Here is an 18,231-nt window from a genome sequence, read left to right as displayed (position 1 = left end):
TCTAGTACCAGTATTTTGAATCATAACAATACAGTCCTGGCACCAGTATCTTAAATGTAACGTTAACTCATTAAGGCTTATAGAAGTCAGAGGTTTTGCTAGTTTCTTGAATTGAGGCAAATGTCTTAATTATCAGTTCATGTGTTTCCTTGCCAGTTAGGCTCAATAATTATTAATTCAGAATTTGCCAGTGATGGGTAATTTGACCTGGCTTTATACGAATTGTACAACTAAAATATTTGTTCTAGAAATACTCAGTAATTAAAATCATTTCCACCAGGTTCCTCCTATTTCTGTCAATGTACAACCTGTTACTTATCTGAAAGCTCTGCCTGTAAATTACTTTATCAATTATTTTTAGCCGGGCTTATTGCTCAAAGAGCAATTGCCGGCTTATGTGATCCTGTTCAAGACAGGATGTTAACCCCATAGTCGCCATTTTAAAGTTACGTGTAAAAATATAGTTCTTACTCTCAACCGCTTTTGAGATAATACAAACACTAAATAAAGCAACAAAAATAAAACGAAGTTTTATCTAAATAATCAAACATATTTAGTATCTTTGAAAACTTCAGTCTTAAGTCAAAGGACATAGTTCATTGGTGTAAGGAGTTTTGATAATCAGTGTTACATGTATCTTAGTTCTCTACACATACGAAGAAAAGCTGGAGAGGGATCCAGACTGGCCTGTTTGTTTACCTTCAGTTGCGGTACCAGATTAATTCTGATTCTGACAAAATCGGACAGTGGTATTAGGATAGAAACTCACTGTCAGTGTCTTATCATTTATATTGATAGATTTAAAACGATTTTTTCATCAGAATTTTAAATCTGATATTCTTTTTTTTTTTATCTGTAAATACAATATAAACGTATGATTCATGTAAGAAATTCATAATGATTCTACTCTGTAAATGAGCCCGGCTCTCTGTACTTTGATTTACTTTCATAGGGATGCCAAGCCTTAAAGTATTATCTGTACACAAGCTCACCTACTATTTTCACTCTACACGTAGGTCAAAAGCTCTACAGAGTTTATGTTACTTGTTTTAAAAAAATCTGACTCTAAACAAAATTTTCTGATTCTGATGGTGGTGACGGAGTACCTTACAACATTATCTGTACACAGACTGACCTGCTATTTTCACTCTCCACATTGGTGGCGACGCGATACCTCACTGTGTAGTAGCGGGTGTCCTGGACCATCTGATTGACACCCAGTGTGGTGTCGGTCCACATTAGGACGATTGTCGTGGAGGATAAAACTTGTGTCTTCAGGCCAACTGGTGGCATCAGGGGTAGAACTGACTCATGCACTGGAAAAGAACACAATACATTCAAAGTAATACCACACACTCAAAATAACACAACACACTCAAAGTTTATCTTGTGATATATATGTTGCAGTCAAAGAGGTTCTCCATTAAGAAAAACCCATCTCTACTTGTTTTTTTTCAAAGATAGCAGTAGAGCAACTAGAGATGATCTACTTTTATGTGTGCAACACTACTTGATTCTTTCGAGATGACCATAGATGCCTAACTCTAAGTGTTAACTCACTGTTATGTGGTATTTTAGGTGGTATCTTACCTGATTCTTTGGTGGTGGTGGCAGTGGTGTATCGGGGTGGTCCCTCTCCTTTGTTGTTTTTAGCTTTGACAGTTATCACATACTCTGATGAAGGCACTAAAATTATGTACACATAAACATTAATATTACTGACCCAATCATAGGAGAGGAAGCTTGAAGAAAATTGTCTGTTTAACCCTGAATACCACATTCCTCCATCCTCAACTTGCATGATAATATGAAACAATCAGATTCATTATGCCACCTAACAAAATACTTTAATATTTTATTATAATTTTCTGTTGTTCATAACATAAACATTAATGTAATACAGTAAAACTCTGTTATAACAAAGTCACTGGGACCAGTGAAATTCCTTCACTATATCCATAATTCGTTATATCCATAAAAGGAACTCAAATTTGTATAGCTGGGGATACAAGATAACTTCGCTCTATCCATGAATTCGCACTATCCGTGTTCATACTATGAGTTTTATTGTAGATATGCCATTAATCAAATTAAATCATTCTGTCATTTAATTTATTGAAAAGTAATGGTAATGATATGTATACTTACGGAGATCTTTAATGGTGAAGACGTGAGTCTCTGGCCCGAAGTGTCTCTTCTCTGTGTCTGGGACGCCCTTCCCCCACCCCAGTATGTACCCCCGGACCATGATCTTGGACTCGGGGGGAGGGGTGGACCAGGAGACACGTATAGAGGTGTCGTCTGTGGTCACGTGGACACGGCGAGGAGCATCTGGGACTTTAGACTCTGTCAAATCATTATAGAGTTTACATGACATAAATAAAATGTACGTCTAGTAGTATCTGTCTTTTGTGTGGTGATATTATATTCACAACAATTAATCTACACTGTATACATAAACCATCTATTATTTTTGTGTGAGGAACATCATCTAGTTCTACGACCTACTTTAAAATCACAAAATGTATATAAATTGCCACCAAAAAAAAAATATTTTGCTTTGTATTTGTAAGGATATGTTTCCTCAGTCACAAAAATTAGATGTTGCAGATTGATTTAAAACTTACAAATCATAAATAAAGGATGACACATATATAACTGTTGGTTTACATTTTTATAGGAATTATGAAATGTGGTGATAAAACATGGTTACAGATAATTTCAAAAATTAGGAAATCAATTTAAACAAATCAAAATTAAATCTTTTAGGTATGACAGTTCAATCTTTTATGCTTATTGAATTTAGTAGATAATTTTACATATTCAATCTGAAACACAATTTTTTTTAAAAATCTATAACTTATGAATTGACATGTATCCATGGTAACTATAAAGGTCTGTCTACTCACCGTCCAGGTCGTCTTTATACGTGGTGGCCCACAGTTTCTGGGTCAGTGGCCCGCTCCCGTTAACAGTAAGCGCCGAGATCCGCACCTGATATTCTGTGTCTTTCTCCAGATTGGTCAGAGCGTACAGTCGTCGGTTTCCGTCAGTGGTGACCGTAGCTCCGTTCCTGGATGCCCCCCTCGTCTTGTAGCGGATTTTGTATCCCGTTATGATTCCGTTCTGATGATCGGCGGGGGGTGGATCCCATCTCACAATCAGTGACTGGAAAAAGGGAGATTTATGAGCTAAATTTAATATATAAATACACAAATGTCTATACAACAATTCAATTTATAATATTCCTGCCCTTATAAATTATAGCAAAACCTTATCTACATACATTGAGAGACGAATCTAAATAATTATGTAGAATTTGATAGGATTCAAATTCTGTAAATTCCTCTTTTTTCACGAGTACTTATTATCGCAAAATGAATCTATAATGTTAAATCACAAGGATAATTATTTGCAAATGGACAATTGATCAATAGAATTAACATGGATTTTAGCACTACAAGAATAAAAGCGAGAAATTTCATTTCATGTGTGAAATGAAAAGAGTGATGCTTCTTGCGAAATTAAGCAAAAATTTATTCCTCGTGTATAATTAGGGATCTACAATACTGTAGTATAGTGTGCAGATCAAAAAAATGAGTAAGTTAGAATAAAAGTGAACTTCACAATTCCCAGTGAAATGGATAATCCAGCATTATATTATACAGTTTTCACAGTATAAATATGATAACCTACCGTGGAACTTGCCGTCTCTAGTGTGGCGTTCTGTGGCGGCTCTGAAGGTTTGTCTGAGAACGTTTTGGCCGAGATTTCCCGGGTACTCATGCCCTCGCCGTTCTCATTGACAGCCACAATGTGGAATGTGTACTCCCTAAACGCCATCAACCCTACAATACACAATGTGAAACATGTACCTTCTAAAGGCTGTCAACCCTAAGTAAGATTGAGAAGTTATCACGAAATTTCCTATTTATCGATCTGTATAACATATAAAGATAGTCCCTCATTGATCATGAATACGTGACAAAATCAAAATGACCCTACAATCATGAGACCGAGCATAAAGCAAGTGTGACAGGTCAATGCTTTCTCCTCCATGGCACCTGATCCCACCTCTGATGCTTTGACAGTCCCAATATTTACTAAGCTCCTAATTTGTCATTTCATAGTATGCTTGATTGCTTTGTTATATGTATCTCCCTATTTCATTTGAATGCTTACTGCCCCAGAATAAATTACTATAATTTCGTACCTCTGAGCAGTTTCTTGGTGTCTGTGACCTCGATCTGACTCGTGTGTGAGCTGGCCGCCTCTGAGAAGATCAGCAGATACTTGGTGATCTGTCCCTTAGGCTGGCGGGGCGGGTTCCAGGACACAAGGATAGAGCTGGGGGACTGAGGGATGGCCACCACATCAACAGCAGGGCTGGGTACCGCCACTGTAATGTAATAAAATGTGTACTACACACAATGAATCTGTCCCTAAATTTCTTTTGAGACTGGAAAGACTTTAGAGATGATCATACTGTCCCACTCACCATCTTTATCAGTGCGTACTGTAGTACGAGCGAAGTTACTGCTGAAGCCGTAGCTGTTAACAGTTCTCACTCGGAACTCGTAGTTTGTGTCTGGCTTCAGTCTTGGGATATTGGCCTCAGTGTGAGTCGTGTTCAGCATCCGTTCTCTGGAGAAATAAAAATTAACCACTTCTTACGTCTTTCATTTTTATCAAGGTTATAAATTAAAATTGTTTGGTTGATACATGTATATTTTCTAGCATTATGATTGAATGCACCTAAAATGTACATTTATATTCTATTAGTTCTAAATTAATTTACCTCTTTGCAAATCTTTTGGACATAAAAGTACTGTACGTGTACATAATTTGGCGTATTCAAAATTAAGCATAACCACTGGGTATGGATTTGTTGGCGTAATCATAAACTAGAACTGTCCAATAGGGACAAATACCCCCCGCTGGGTTTTTCAGAGAAGGTGCAAATTTTAAAATACTTTATGGATCTAGAGGTGTTCACAATTTATATACTTACAAAAATTTGCAGTGAAATATAATTGCTCACCATGTCTCTTAATGAATGAAACAAAGATGCAACCAAATGAAACATCAATACTACATGTAATACATTGTAATTCCATTGTAACATTTTTTTAAATTTTTCATTTTATTTTTTTTTTCTGCATTAAAAAAATATATTGCAATTATGTGTTATGTCACTCTGCAAACTGAATGTTGAAAAAAACCATTATACAAAATCAAATTAATCTTGATATATCAATTTGAAATGCATTTTGAAAATAAAGAGCTGGTCATCCAGTAATGAAGTGCTTTGACAGACAATAAATTACAATTAAGAGAATAAGAGAAGAGAGATCTTTAATTCTTGTGCCTTATTCCCTTGAGATTAGATAACACACACACACGCTTGATAAGAAATATGCCTTAACAACTTCCAACACCAAACTCATTAATTTATCTTTAACTGGATGCATGTCCAGTCATTATTCCCAAGAGACAAATGAAATTACATTATCTTCTGTGCAATGTAAAAACTGTTTTTAACACCTGGTGATGTTTCTTTTTTTAAAGTTTTTATGAGTAGTTTTAAGCTGTAGTATTTTTTAAGATATTCTAGATTCTATATCTCAAACCTTATACATGAGGCCAAAATGAACAAGTCATTAAAATAAAAAATTAAACCTGTAAAATGCAAAAAAAATTAACAAAAAGAGTTGAAAATTCCAGGTGCACACCTTCATATGGTGAATAATAAGTGTAAAAATTTTCAGATTAATCCTTGTAATAGTTTCTGAGAAATGGTCAGGACAAAACCACAAAATAAAAATGAAAAAACACCTGTAAACAGGGGTTCAAAATTTTTTTGTCATGGTCAAGTCCAGGACTTGAGGAGTAAATTTTAGGCAAGTCCGAGGAAGAAATTTCAGAGTCCATATTTACCTATATATCATTAAATTTATGTAACTTATAATTTATTTTCATTTGTTGCATTGAATGAATAAAGACTATATGTATTAATACAGTGGACCCTCATTTATCCGGACGGAGTCAATTTGTCCGGATATGTGAAGCATCCGGATATCTGAATCACAAGTTAAACAAGACAGAATGACATTTTAAAATTTCGTTCCGATGAAAAATCGTCCGGATACTGAAGCATCCGGATATCTGGCATCCGGATATCTGAAGGTCCACTGTATATGTTTTATTTTTCCTCCACAAACTGTCATATAGTCATACATGAGTATTTCAACACAATACCAGACTGATAGATTACTTGTACATTACAATAACTTTTACAAATACTCACTACTGAATAAACCATCTGTTACAATAAATAGAAATTAGAATGTGCTGTAAGTCACAGCTAAAACCGAAATTTAACAAACTCATTGCCGTTTGTCTTATAGGAGGAAACATGAGGAATTGCGTAAAAGCAAGAGTCTAACCGCAACGGAAAATAAAAAGACGGATTGTATTTTCGAAACGTTCGTAATGTTTTATGGGTATTTTAACGCCCACAAACCCACATTTTTACTTAATACATTTGAGAATTTGCTTTATTTTTAGCTTTACGATCATTTTTTAACTTATAAAAAAAGATAAACAAGAAACATAGCCAAGTCCCAGGACTTTGGCGAATTCTAAATGCCGAGTCCGGATCCGGAATTTGTTAGTCCGGGACGTCGGGCTTGAGGATTTTTGAACCCCTGTGTAAAATTCAAAATAATAATCGAAGCCAAGATGAAAATATCAAGTGCACAACTTCATATGGTGAATAATATGTGTACAAATTTTCAGACAAATCCTTCTAATAGTTTCTGAGTAATGGTCCGGACAAAATCTCGTCTACAGACAGACAGACAGCTAGACAGACAGACAGCTGTACAGTTGAGAGGTACATTGTGCATTTTACGGAAGGTGCGGGGTTATCATTTTGCTTTGTGGGGTTATTAATAGTAGAGTGGTGACTTGAGAGGTTTCATTAGGAATTCAAACAAATGGTATATTGTGGGGTTAAAGGTCTATATTTGTGGGGTTAAAGATCTATGTTTGTGGGGTTAAAGATCTATGTTTGTGGGGTTAAAAATTAATTATTTAATATCAAGTCAACTTCACAGGCAACTAATTATAAGTACTTAAAATTGTTGCTGTTTATCAGAAGAACTTAGAACGGATATAGCAATAACATTTTTCAACTACTGCATAGCAGTAACAATGCAAAAAAATGTTTTTATTTGAGGATAACTGTTGCATCAAAGTAAATTAACCCATCATGTTTTCACATGAAGATGATAGACAAGAATATCCCAGAAGTGTTAAACAAACAACCCCACTATGCTATATAGATATAACAGACAACACTAACCCCATAAATTATAAGACAAACAACCCCAGTATGTACTCTTAAAAAGATAATAGACAACACTAACCCCATTAAGCGTTTGGACAGCAACCCCACTATGTACTCTCATAAAGATAATAGACAACACTAACCCCATAAAGTGTTTGGACTGCAACCCCACTATGTACTCTCATAAAGATAATAGAAAACACTAACCCCATAAAGTGTTTGGACAGCAACCCCACTATGTACTCTCATAAAGATACTAGACAACACTAACCCCATTAAGCGTTTGGACAGCAACCCCACTATGTACTCTCATAAAGATAATAGACAACACTAACCCCATAAAGTGTTTGGACAGCAACCCCACTATGTACTCTCATAAAGATAATAGACAACACTAACCCCATAAAGTGTTTGGACAGCAACCCCACTATGTACTCTCATAAAGATAATAGACAACACTAACCCCATAAAGTGTTTGGACAGCAACCCCACTATGTACTCTCATAAAGATAATAGACAACACTAACCCCATAAAGTGTTTGGACAGCAACCCCACTATGTACTCTCATAAAGATAATAGACAACACTAACCCCATTAAGCGTTTGGACAGCAACCCCACTATGTACTGTTATAAAGATAATAGACAACACTAACCCCATAAAGTGTTAGGACAACAACCCCACTAAGTACTCTTATAAAGATAATAGACAACACTAACCCCATAAAGTGTTTGGACAGCAACCCCACAATGTACTCTCATAAAGATAACAGACAACATTAACCCCATAAAGTGTTTGGATAGCAACCCCACTATGTACTCTCATAAAGATAGTAGGCAACACTAACCCCATAAAGTGTTAGGACAACAACCCCACTATGTACTCTCATAAAGATAATAGACAACACTAACCCCTTAACGTGTAACAACCCCATTATGTTCTTATATAGATAAAAGATAACATTAACCCCACAAAGTGTTAGACAAGAACCACAATATGTTCTGATAGAAAATATCAGACATCTTAGTAACCTCAGAGTGTTAAACAAACAACCCCGCTGTGTTCTCATGTAACAGATACCAGTAACCATATGAATTTAAGTGTTTGAAAACCCCAAGTATGTTCTAATATCAAAAAACTCTACCAGGGACTGGTAATAAAAGAACAAGTACCCCCACTATGTTTAATCGCAACTTCTCGAGCCTTTCTGACTAGCTGACAAACGACCTCGAATGTATTAGTTAGACGCCATGGCAACAACCCCCCCCCTTTCGTGATCTTCGAAATAAATGCATGAAGACCTTTTATCTGTGGAATACGGAGTTTAACTTTATTCAATGCTATGATATTACATAAAATATACTATAAAAGGGACTTCTTAATTCCTCTATCCTATATTTGAAAAAAAACAAGAAAAGCAAAACCTTTAACATCAGGTGATGTTAATACATTCGAGGTTGTTTTTCCAAACTCTGACGGAAAGACCCTGAGTGAGATGATGCGATTGCCAGTACGTCATATCCTTTTTTTTTAACTATTAAAAATACCAAACAATACTCATAATACTTTTTCCTATTTTGATAACATACTCGAAAATTTGTTTTAAATATTTTTCAAACTATTTTAAATTGGATAATCTCTTTATCTTTACTGCTTATTTCTAATGATAATTTTCCTTTGAATCTGCTGGTGCATGAATTTGAAGTGTACATTATGCATCAAAAGCATACATAATTTCATTGTAAATTAATAATAATAAATAAAAGAGATGATCCTGATTTTTAAAAAAAAATTTAATCAAACTTTTCAGTTACTCGACAAGTTGAACACAGATAAGAAACATGTCAATAAATGTAGAACACAGAAAAAAAAAACCTCAAAATTTGAGACAATCTTCATAGATGTAAAAAAAAACCAAGTATATAGTGAGTTGTCAAATAACTCTAAAAATTGCATGTTATTGCTACTTATTTTAAACAAAATATATTAATTAAAATGAAGTTTTAAGAAAAAAAAGTGTAGTCTAATATCTCATCATTTTGCATTTTAAAATTGATCATAAAACAAAAATAACGATGTACATCCTTTTGGAAAATATACTCAAACTTAGAGCTGCACCCCCACTCCCATCCCCTAAAATAAAATCAAAAAAAAAAAAAAAACAACATGCAATTGATTTATAATTTTCAAAAAATTAAAATCAAACAACATAAATGTACATTTCAGTTTAATAATTATTTCTCACATTTAAAATGAGATCGCTGATTAAAAAAGACGAAAACTATGACTGTTAATGTATAGAAATTCGCCATGCCGAATGCAATGTTCATAAAAGATCCTTTTGTCTTAAAGCTGAACACTACTCATAAACATAAGTAATCAGAGATTACATAGCTCAATTCAAAAAATGATTACTTCAAGTTAACACGGTCTCACATTTAACTAATAATCAAGAAGTTAATTTAAGGTTTGCAGTAACTTGAGAATAGACATCCAAATACTTGAAACTAGTTGCCCATCAAGAAAATGTAATTCAAATCCACGACCCATGTAAATGTTATCTTTTTAGATTAACTTTCAAAAATCGATTCATCTTCTTTTTCTGAAAAGTAAGTCAGGTCCTGAATGTTTGAGAAGGCAATGGCAAAAATGAATCGGGATTGTGCTTGTTCTTCTGAAAAGTCTTTAACTCATACTTCATGTATACCTGTCAAAAAAAACAACAGTAAAATATATTTCTAAATGATAATGTTGAATTTTTTTTACAGGTTATGTTTTAATTTATTGTAAAATAATATTGTTGTCTTGATTTTATGGGCACTTATAACATGTACTAACCACCGATCTGGATGTCTTTAATAGTTGCTTTCCTTAAATTTGTGAACTATATTCAGATCACAAATTGTGTGTTCAAGTCATAGGTTTGTTCATTCAACTTTATGAATGTCCGACGCCTGCTGGTGTTGCTGCAACAATAGAGCGGCCTAGATCATCAAAGTTCCACTGATGTTCACTTTCATTGATATCTGAACTCTACAAAGGAATACAGAAGCAAATGTTTATTAATTTTATAACACACACAAAAATTCCGAGTTACTAATTAAAATTCATCGAAATTTATTTATAGCATAGTTGTCATGTACTGTGAACTACTTTCTTATATTGGTAAAAGGTGAAAAAGTACAGTCAAACTTGTTTTAAGCTTTGGGAAGTCCAGAAACTAGACAGGTGGCCTCTTATTCCAGTTTGCCAAAGAAGTAGCCAGTCGGTCAATAAATAAACAGCAATAACCACTACAGTTGATTTAATTAAACATGTCAATTTCACAAAACCTTTGTATGTGTGTATATATATACATTATTTAAAAAATATCAAATTAAAGCTTATTTAAAAAATATCAAATTAAAGAATTCCAAATTTTTAAGGTTTTGTGCATGTATTGTTTCTGTTCCTACAAAACAGTTAAACTTCATACATTCATAAGTGTTCAGAGTTCCCGAAACGCACCGGTCCACTAGGGATCCCCGTAAACTTTGAATGGGACCGGTAAAATCTTAATTTTATCGGTCAAAATGTCTGATGGTTTTTTTTTTACAGACTATATAACGTTTACATATAATCTTAACAAAATCATTTAATTCAATTGTCCTGACAATAAACAAATGCAAAACTAAAAGGAAAGAAAAAAACGTCAGGGGCGCGCCAGATCTTGTTTAAATAAAATGTGTAAAATTGTCTACTATAAAAAGCTACATATTAAAATAATAATTTCCATAAGCCTGGGAGGAAAAACAGTTTTAAAAACACTGTCAAACAAATATTTTCCCTCTGATAAATATATGCACTCTGTAGTTCTGACAGTAAAAAAATGTGACAATCTACTTTCGTTTTGAAGGACGAATTTGCAGGGTTGCAAGAGTTGACTGCTATATTCTGCTTGATTACAGACAATTTGTTACCATTTATTATTTTCTCTATAATTAAATCAATTAGCATGATAATATTATACCAACTTCAGGATTTTTTAAATGTATTTGATAGCATTTAAAATACATGCGCGTTTTTCCCCTTTTCTAAAAATAGCGGACTGACTTGAATGTAGTAAAACGACAACAAATTCACTTAAATCATCATTTTCATGATAAATTTGCATATCTTTATATCATTAGTACATATTTTTAACTGTGTGGAGGTTATATAATAAATTTTAACTAGTCAGAAATATCGGACGTTTTCCAGGCTTTTTAAAACGAGTTTGATATTTTACGTAATATTTTTCCTGGCACATAAAATACCAAAATCCTAAATCTAAAAGAAAAAAGCCTGGAAAACAACATATATTTCCCACTAATTCCAAACAATCAACCAAGAGTTGTCATGTTGCAGATTTTATTTAAAAAAAAATTTTTAAAAATCTGTCAGAAAGGACATAATAATTTTATACGATGAATTAAGCGTTGGTCATCACACGCCGTCGGCGACGTCAAATCCTGCATACACAGGCCTTATAGAAAATATTTTAATCATTTTTTTTTTTAAATCTGCATTTGCCATCTTTTTATTTACACATATTATTTATTATATCGACACAATTTCCAATCCTATAATATGTTAAATTTACATACAAAAAATTAATGTCAGGTAAATTTTACAACTGTCCGGTGAATTTTGAATATTTACAAGACAATTGTCCGACATATTTTTGACTAGTTTCGGGAACTCAGAGTGTTCTTTTGTTACATTCAAGTATATGATAATTGAATTACAGTATCATTCAAGAAGAAATACATGTGCCTTATTACTATCTATTTTTTTAATAAGAAAAAATACACAAGCTTTAATTAAAAGACAGTTTAATGGTGAATTAAAAGTATGAAAATTTATTTTAGTAAGTGTCAATAAAATCCATTTAAAAACTTCACTATCATATGTTCAGGTAATGATCAGCAGTGTAACCAACCAACCCCCCCCCCCCCCCCCCCCCCCCCCCCCTTCAATTAATCCTCGATCAACTAGTTTGCTGAAGCTTTTAGAGTCTGGTAAATTTTTAATATTATTTTTATAAAGCTGTCAGAATTTCTATCTAACATGCAGACACACACAAAAAATTATTCAATTGACCAAAGATTTGTATTTACGCAGTTTAAAATCATTCTACACAACACAGGTGTCAAGTGCAGTAGAGCGTAACTAATCCCTATCGATCGTCTCCTGATAGTGAAATTCACGAGATAATCATGCTATACAAAACATTTGTTTTGACAAAAATTGCAATTAGAGCTTCTACACGGAATCAAAATCTAACAGGTGTGAAAATACTGATAGCCCTGTATTAGCTAAGTCACATACTCTCACTGTAAATATTCAAAGTAATTATGAATTAATATTGTAAATTACAAAATGTAGCTTTAAGCTTGAATTTCTTTAAGTTTAGCTATGGAAAAACTATTAATTGTGATTTAATTCTTTTAAATTTTCAATTGTCGATCTTGAAAAATAAGTACAAATTGATCTTACATGACAATTATATTTTTTCCATTAACACAAACAGAGTTATATAATTTTATATACGTATCTAAAGGTAATTTGTTTAATTTCTTTAATAGGTGAACTTTATTATCGGGCACATAATTACACAAGCGAATGTGAAAAAATGTGACATAATGGGTATTTTAACAACTGATTAAAATGTCCTGCACTCATTTATAAACATTGATTGTCATTTATCAAATTGATATACCACTAAATTTTACAACCTAATTATACAACCCCATGTTGATTCCTACAAAGCCTAATTGCTGTGAAAATTTATTGCAGTGACATTGTTAATTCCATTTTTCCATTCTGATTTTCTCTCTATAGATTAAGGTACGATTACAAGTACATGTAAACAAATGTGTGAAGAGTAGATAAACAATTGGTACGTATCTAGAATGAATTCAGAGAGAGAGAGAGAGAGAGAGAGAGAGAGAGAGAGAGAGAGAGAGAGAGCAATTATACTACGAAACAGGATAAAATTAAAGCCAAAAATATTCAATTTGAAAAAATTTAAACACGGAAGATTTAAAAATTAATCGGGAGGGGCGGAACAGGCGTGAAAAATCCAGAGATTTTGTCTCCCGTCGGAAGAATCACATGTATTTATGTTATGAGACATCTGCATGTATTTACCATAGATATAGAGAAAATTCGAATTAAGAAAAAACACGATCGTTTTTTGAAGTAAATAAGCCAAGTAGTACTCAAATACGGATTAAATTATGGAGATTTATTGACAGTTGGAGCATGTTATATGGAAAATTTAAATGGTTTGGATTTTTATAGCAAAAAACGAGTGAAAATACGTACCAGGTGTGCTTTGCACGTATTGCATGTGTATAAATAATATTATCTTTTTTTACTGGCCAACGGGGCGACCTTCCTGCAGAAAACCACTAGCCCGACCCCCGGGTATCGGTCGATTTTCATTGCAGACCTCTGATTAAAAAAAGAACTATCAGTGCATTCATTATAATTTTTTTCACAAAAGCCCGTTTTCAATAGGTATGTGTTTATGTGGACTACAGATGTCCTTTCCTTGACTTTAAATAAATTCTACAACTGCATAATGTACGTATGAAGCATGTCAAACAATTTACAAAGCTTTTTTTCAATGTGGTGCAACAAAATAGTAAGACTTACTGCATTTGCTTTTTGTGTTTCCGAATTTCCTCACTGCTAATACAAAGTGTCCAAACACAACTACTTCCGTAATCTGCGCATGCGCAGTTAGTTTTAAATATATGCGCATGCTCAGGTATTCGGAACTCCTCGATTCAATTACTGAACTCCTCTAAACAGCAGATTTCTGAATGTCTGAGCGTTTTGGGCTAAGGACATGTCCAAAATTTGGACAAAGTCTTTGTGAGGTTAAATCTAATTTTAGGTTTTTCGACCTCATAGAGTAATTTTGAACGTAATTAGACCTCTTCATTATGGGGTTAACCCCACAGTACCCAAAAAACCCCACACTGCTGGAAAATACGTTAATTTTACCCCACAATGTACCTCTCGTAAGAACAGACAGACGGACAGACGGACATGGTGATTCCAATATACCCCCCCTAAACTTCGTTTGCGGGGGGTATAATTAGTGCTACACATGTCCGTTAAGCATGTTAAGTGCAGGGCTCGACATTAACGCTTGTCCGCTTGTCCGGTACCAATGAAAAAAAATTTCGGACAAGTGAATATTGCTTGGCACTTGTCCGATTGGACAAGTGATTTTTTATGTAAAGAAGTCTTCAAATAATAATAATTAAAAAAAAAACTATTGTAAAGTTTATTGAATACAAGTAACAGCTTTTTAAAAAGCTTGCCTGACTAAATCAATCAATTTATCTGCATGAAGAGTGATAACCCTTTTGAGCAATACTTTGTGGGTTTAAAAAATATCCTAACTTTATATTTTGAGAACCTTATGTAATTGAAATCTTGATTTTACTGAACTTGTAGAAGAATCACCTCTACACTGCATACTAAAGAACTTTGTATTTGAAGGGGGGGGGGGTCTGCAAGTGGAGTGATCTGCCCTTGGATCTAAATTGATTTCAAGCTAAATTGTAACACCTATTATAAAATCTGTTATCAAATCACGCATTGTGAACATTTTAAAAGATGGATATAATTAAAAACACATTTTGTTGGAGTGTATTTTCTCCTCTGAAGTAAACAGTAGTAATGTGTGTTCATTATTTTTTTCTTAAAAGAGGAGGGGGATGACACTATCATATAATACATGATATATTGAGAATGAAATAAGTAATTAAATTCAATAGTTAGGCTTTGTAGAAAGAAATATCCAAGATTATTCACTACTTTTTTATTTATCGTGTGCATCTAAACAAAGACATATAATAGATCATGCATCTGGAGACGATGGCGTGAACTGCGTTGTTTATTATTACTGGACTCGTCCATTTATGGAATAAACCAACCGCGGGATCGGTAAACAAATTAGAAACATCATTTCTTTAGTGTTAAATGTCCATGTACCATGTATACTGATGTATACGATAAATTCTGTTGTTTAAAGAGTGGTATAAAACTTGTAGATAGAATTTCTGAAGCATTAGAAGGAAGTTAAAAGGACAAACTTTATTTAATTCCATGGATTCCGAAGTTAGCACACCCATTCATACAATAGAACAATCCAAGGAAAAGGTGCGAAGATAGCTTACTAGTGATATTTGGCGCGAAAAGAGTGATTCACCCCTTTTGTAGAATATAAATGGACTGATCCAGTAGTATAGAAATGCAGAAAAAAGGATACACGGACATGTTGAAACGGCAAATCATATGGAATAATCTGTTCCATGCAAAAAGATTAAAGGAAGTAAACACTGTAGTATTTCGCATCAGTAATATCTTTCTTTTTTCTGAAAACTGTTTCTTTTAAAATGCAGGTAAAGAATTCCAATGTAAATCAGCTTGCACAAAATCTAGCTCTTTAGATATGGTCGCACATTTTCGGATCTTGGAAATATCAATCCTTATACTGCCTGACGCCGTGACGTCAGGCAATAAACGGAAGCAGTACATAAACCTGAATTTCGATCCCGATATCAAACGATATGTAAGTTCACACTTGATCGAGATCGATGTTCACTAATTGCAGCCATACTATTGCATGGCGTGGATCTCACGACGTTTGCGAGTTTGGAATATATTTGATTGATATTACAGATTCACTTGCGAACATTTATGCTATTGTCAGGACAGGAAGTCTAGATAAAATTTAGTTTTATATGTGTTTGTATTATTTATCAATAACAACACTTATAAATCAAGTACATTTAATTTTTTAATTGTTTTCAAGTTGACAAAACAAGACATTCATTGAAAAATTTTCGGACAATTGAAGTTGAAGTTCGGACAAGTAAATATCTTGGTCACTTGTCCGAATGGACAAGTAGGAAAAAAAGTTAATGTCGAGCCCTGAAGTGTATTGTATATGTAAATGATTTCTTAGCGGTGTTCATGAATTAGCGCATTGTTGTCTGAGCCAAAGCCACTAAAATATGAAGCCCGCTTTTTAAAGTTCACATACAGTATTGAGAGATCATCCTGTTTCATCTGATAACATTTAAATATAATTATTTAAAGGTACAAATTATATCCTTTTTGTGGCTATTGTGATGAATCAAAGGATTTTCAAGATTCCATACACATTATATTTTGAATGACATAGCAACTAAATCAATACATCGTGCATAACTTTATTTTTATCCCTGACCCTTTAACCCTTGACCCTACCTTGTTGACCCCTGTTCTTTCCAGAAGACCGAGTACCCGGTCACCTGTCCATTACTGGGCTGAGTCCAGCGGAGCGTGATGAAGCGTTTGGATATGATGGCCGCTGACAGATCGGACGGCTCCCTGGGTAGATTCGCTCCATTACTGGAGTACGGACCAAAAAACTGATAGCTGTCTGTCGAGGAAATAGGGCCTGTAAATAGAAGGGAATGGTAAAGTTCATGTATAGATAATTCAAAAATGGTTAGCATAATACCCAGATTTACTTCTTAGTATTCAAAGTTCTGTAGAAACCAAGATCACTTTTTTTGTTTGTTTAAACAATAAGCTGGGTTATTTTTGTTGAGAAAAAAATTCTTGACCTACCAACCCTTCTTTTTTGGAAATGTTACAGGATTAACAAACATATTAATATTTTTTTCAGCCTTATATGAGTTAGTCTTTCTATCTATAACTTACCATTTGGTAATACCACGAGCTGAGCTATAGCTTGTATACTCCCTAGCTCATTATTTCCATGACACTGATAGAAGCCAGCGTCAGACGGAACCAATCCCAGAATCCTGAGCTCGCTCCCGTCCTCAATGACGTAATCAGACGTTACTATGGCGCTGCCGTCCTTTGTCCAATAGATTCCTGGGCTAGGAGAACCGTCCAGTTCACAACGAAAAATAGCGTCCGTCTTCTCCTCAGCCAGCCGATCTACGGGCTTGACCAGAAATTTGGGTGGAACTGAAATTATGGAAAAACAACCAATAAAAATCTGCAAGGAATGAAATGCAACACTTTGAAAAGCCTGCAACAACACTGCTATGTTTTTCTATGTGATTGATCTGTACCCACAATTTCAACAGAAAGGGAATTACAATTCTCTTTCCGGAACAAAAGAAGTCCTTGCTGTGAAGATGTTTTTTAAGAAGCTATGGACATATTGTTACACATGCTAAATGCTAGAGAGCAACTCATCAGCTTATAAAATGCTTCCATTTTGTTAAAATTTTAGAGATGAACTCAAGATAATAGACATTTCGTGTAATGGTCATGAAAATTTACTATAATCATTTGTAACCAACAGATTTTTCGTTGATGACTTGGAAATAAAAAATGTAGTAGAATATCCTGCTGGATTATTTTACCTAGGACAGTCAGTGTGGCCTCCGAGTCTATGGAGTCCTCCATGTTACTGGGCCGACAAGAGTACGTCCCTGCATCGGATTTCTGGACGTTAAAAATCTGAAGACTGCCGGCTCCTGTCATCTGGAGTCTGCCCTGTGTCAGCCTAAAAAATAGATCACTCCATTTAATATCATACAGTTTATTACAATAAGATGCTTATTAAGATATTACAGATATCATAGTAGTTTTAATCAAAGTGAAATAATTTGGGGTGCTTATTTGTATCCACTTTGAAAATAAAAGATCTATTTCATTTATTTTTTTGTGGAAAATCCTTATCTAAAAATCACAATGACATGATAAGCATCATTAGTAGCTTAAGCTTAATTGCTTAAAAAGGTTTTAATAATTTTCCTTTTATTAATAAACAGAAAGTAACAGCTGGAAGCAGAACTAGCTAAGTATAAGAA

The 18,231-nt window shown here is 33.9% G+C and overlaps 1 protein-coding gene across 1 annotated transcript; it reads right to left on the bottom strand.

Annotated features, from left to right (window-relative positions):
* Nucleotides 1–1,135: 1,135 nt before the first annotated feature.
* LOC134258942 (neogenin-like) lies at nucleotides 1,136–17,958 on the bottom strand (the record flags this gene model as incomplete). The annotated part of the gene is made up of 10 exons (XM_062741536.1): nucleotides 17,782–17,958; nucleotides 17,105–17,377; nucleotides 16,646–16,838; nucleotides 4,499–4,644; nucleotides 4,214–4,399; nucleotides 3,697–3,848; nucleotides 2,910–3,168; nucleotides 2,149–2,346; nucleotides 1,591–1,686; nucleotides 1,136–1,316 (listed from the first exon to the last, which is right to left on the bottom strand). Coding segments are annotated over exons 1-10 (1,805 nt in total), but the record flags the coding sequence as incomplete, so codon positions are not given.
* Between the last annotated feature and the right edge of the window lie 273 nt (nucleotides 17,959–18,231).

Source organism: Saccostrea cucullata, unplaced genomic scaffold (genome assembly GCF_032062105.1).
Source record: "Saccostrea cucullata isolate Sc308-1 unplaced genomic scaffold, CSIRO_AGI_Scuc_v1 ctg12933, whole genome shotgun sequence".
In the NCBI taxonomy this organism is placed as follows: Eukaryota; Metazoa; Mollusca; class Bivalvia; order Ostreida; family Ostreidae; genus Saccostrea; species Saccostrea cuccullata.
Note: the sequence above shows the minus strand (reverse complement) of the source record. Positions and strands in the feature narration are given on the sequence as shown.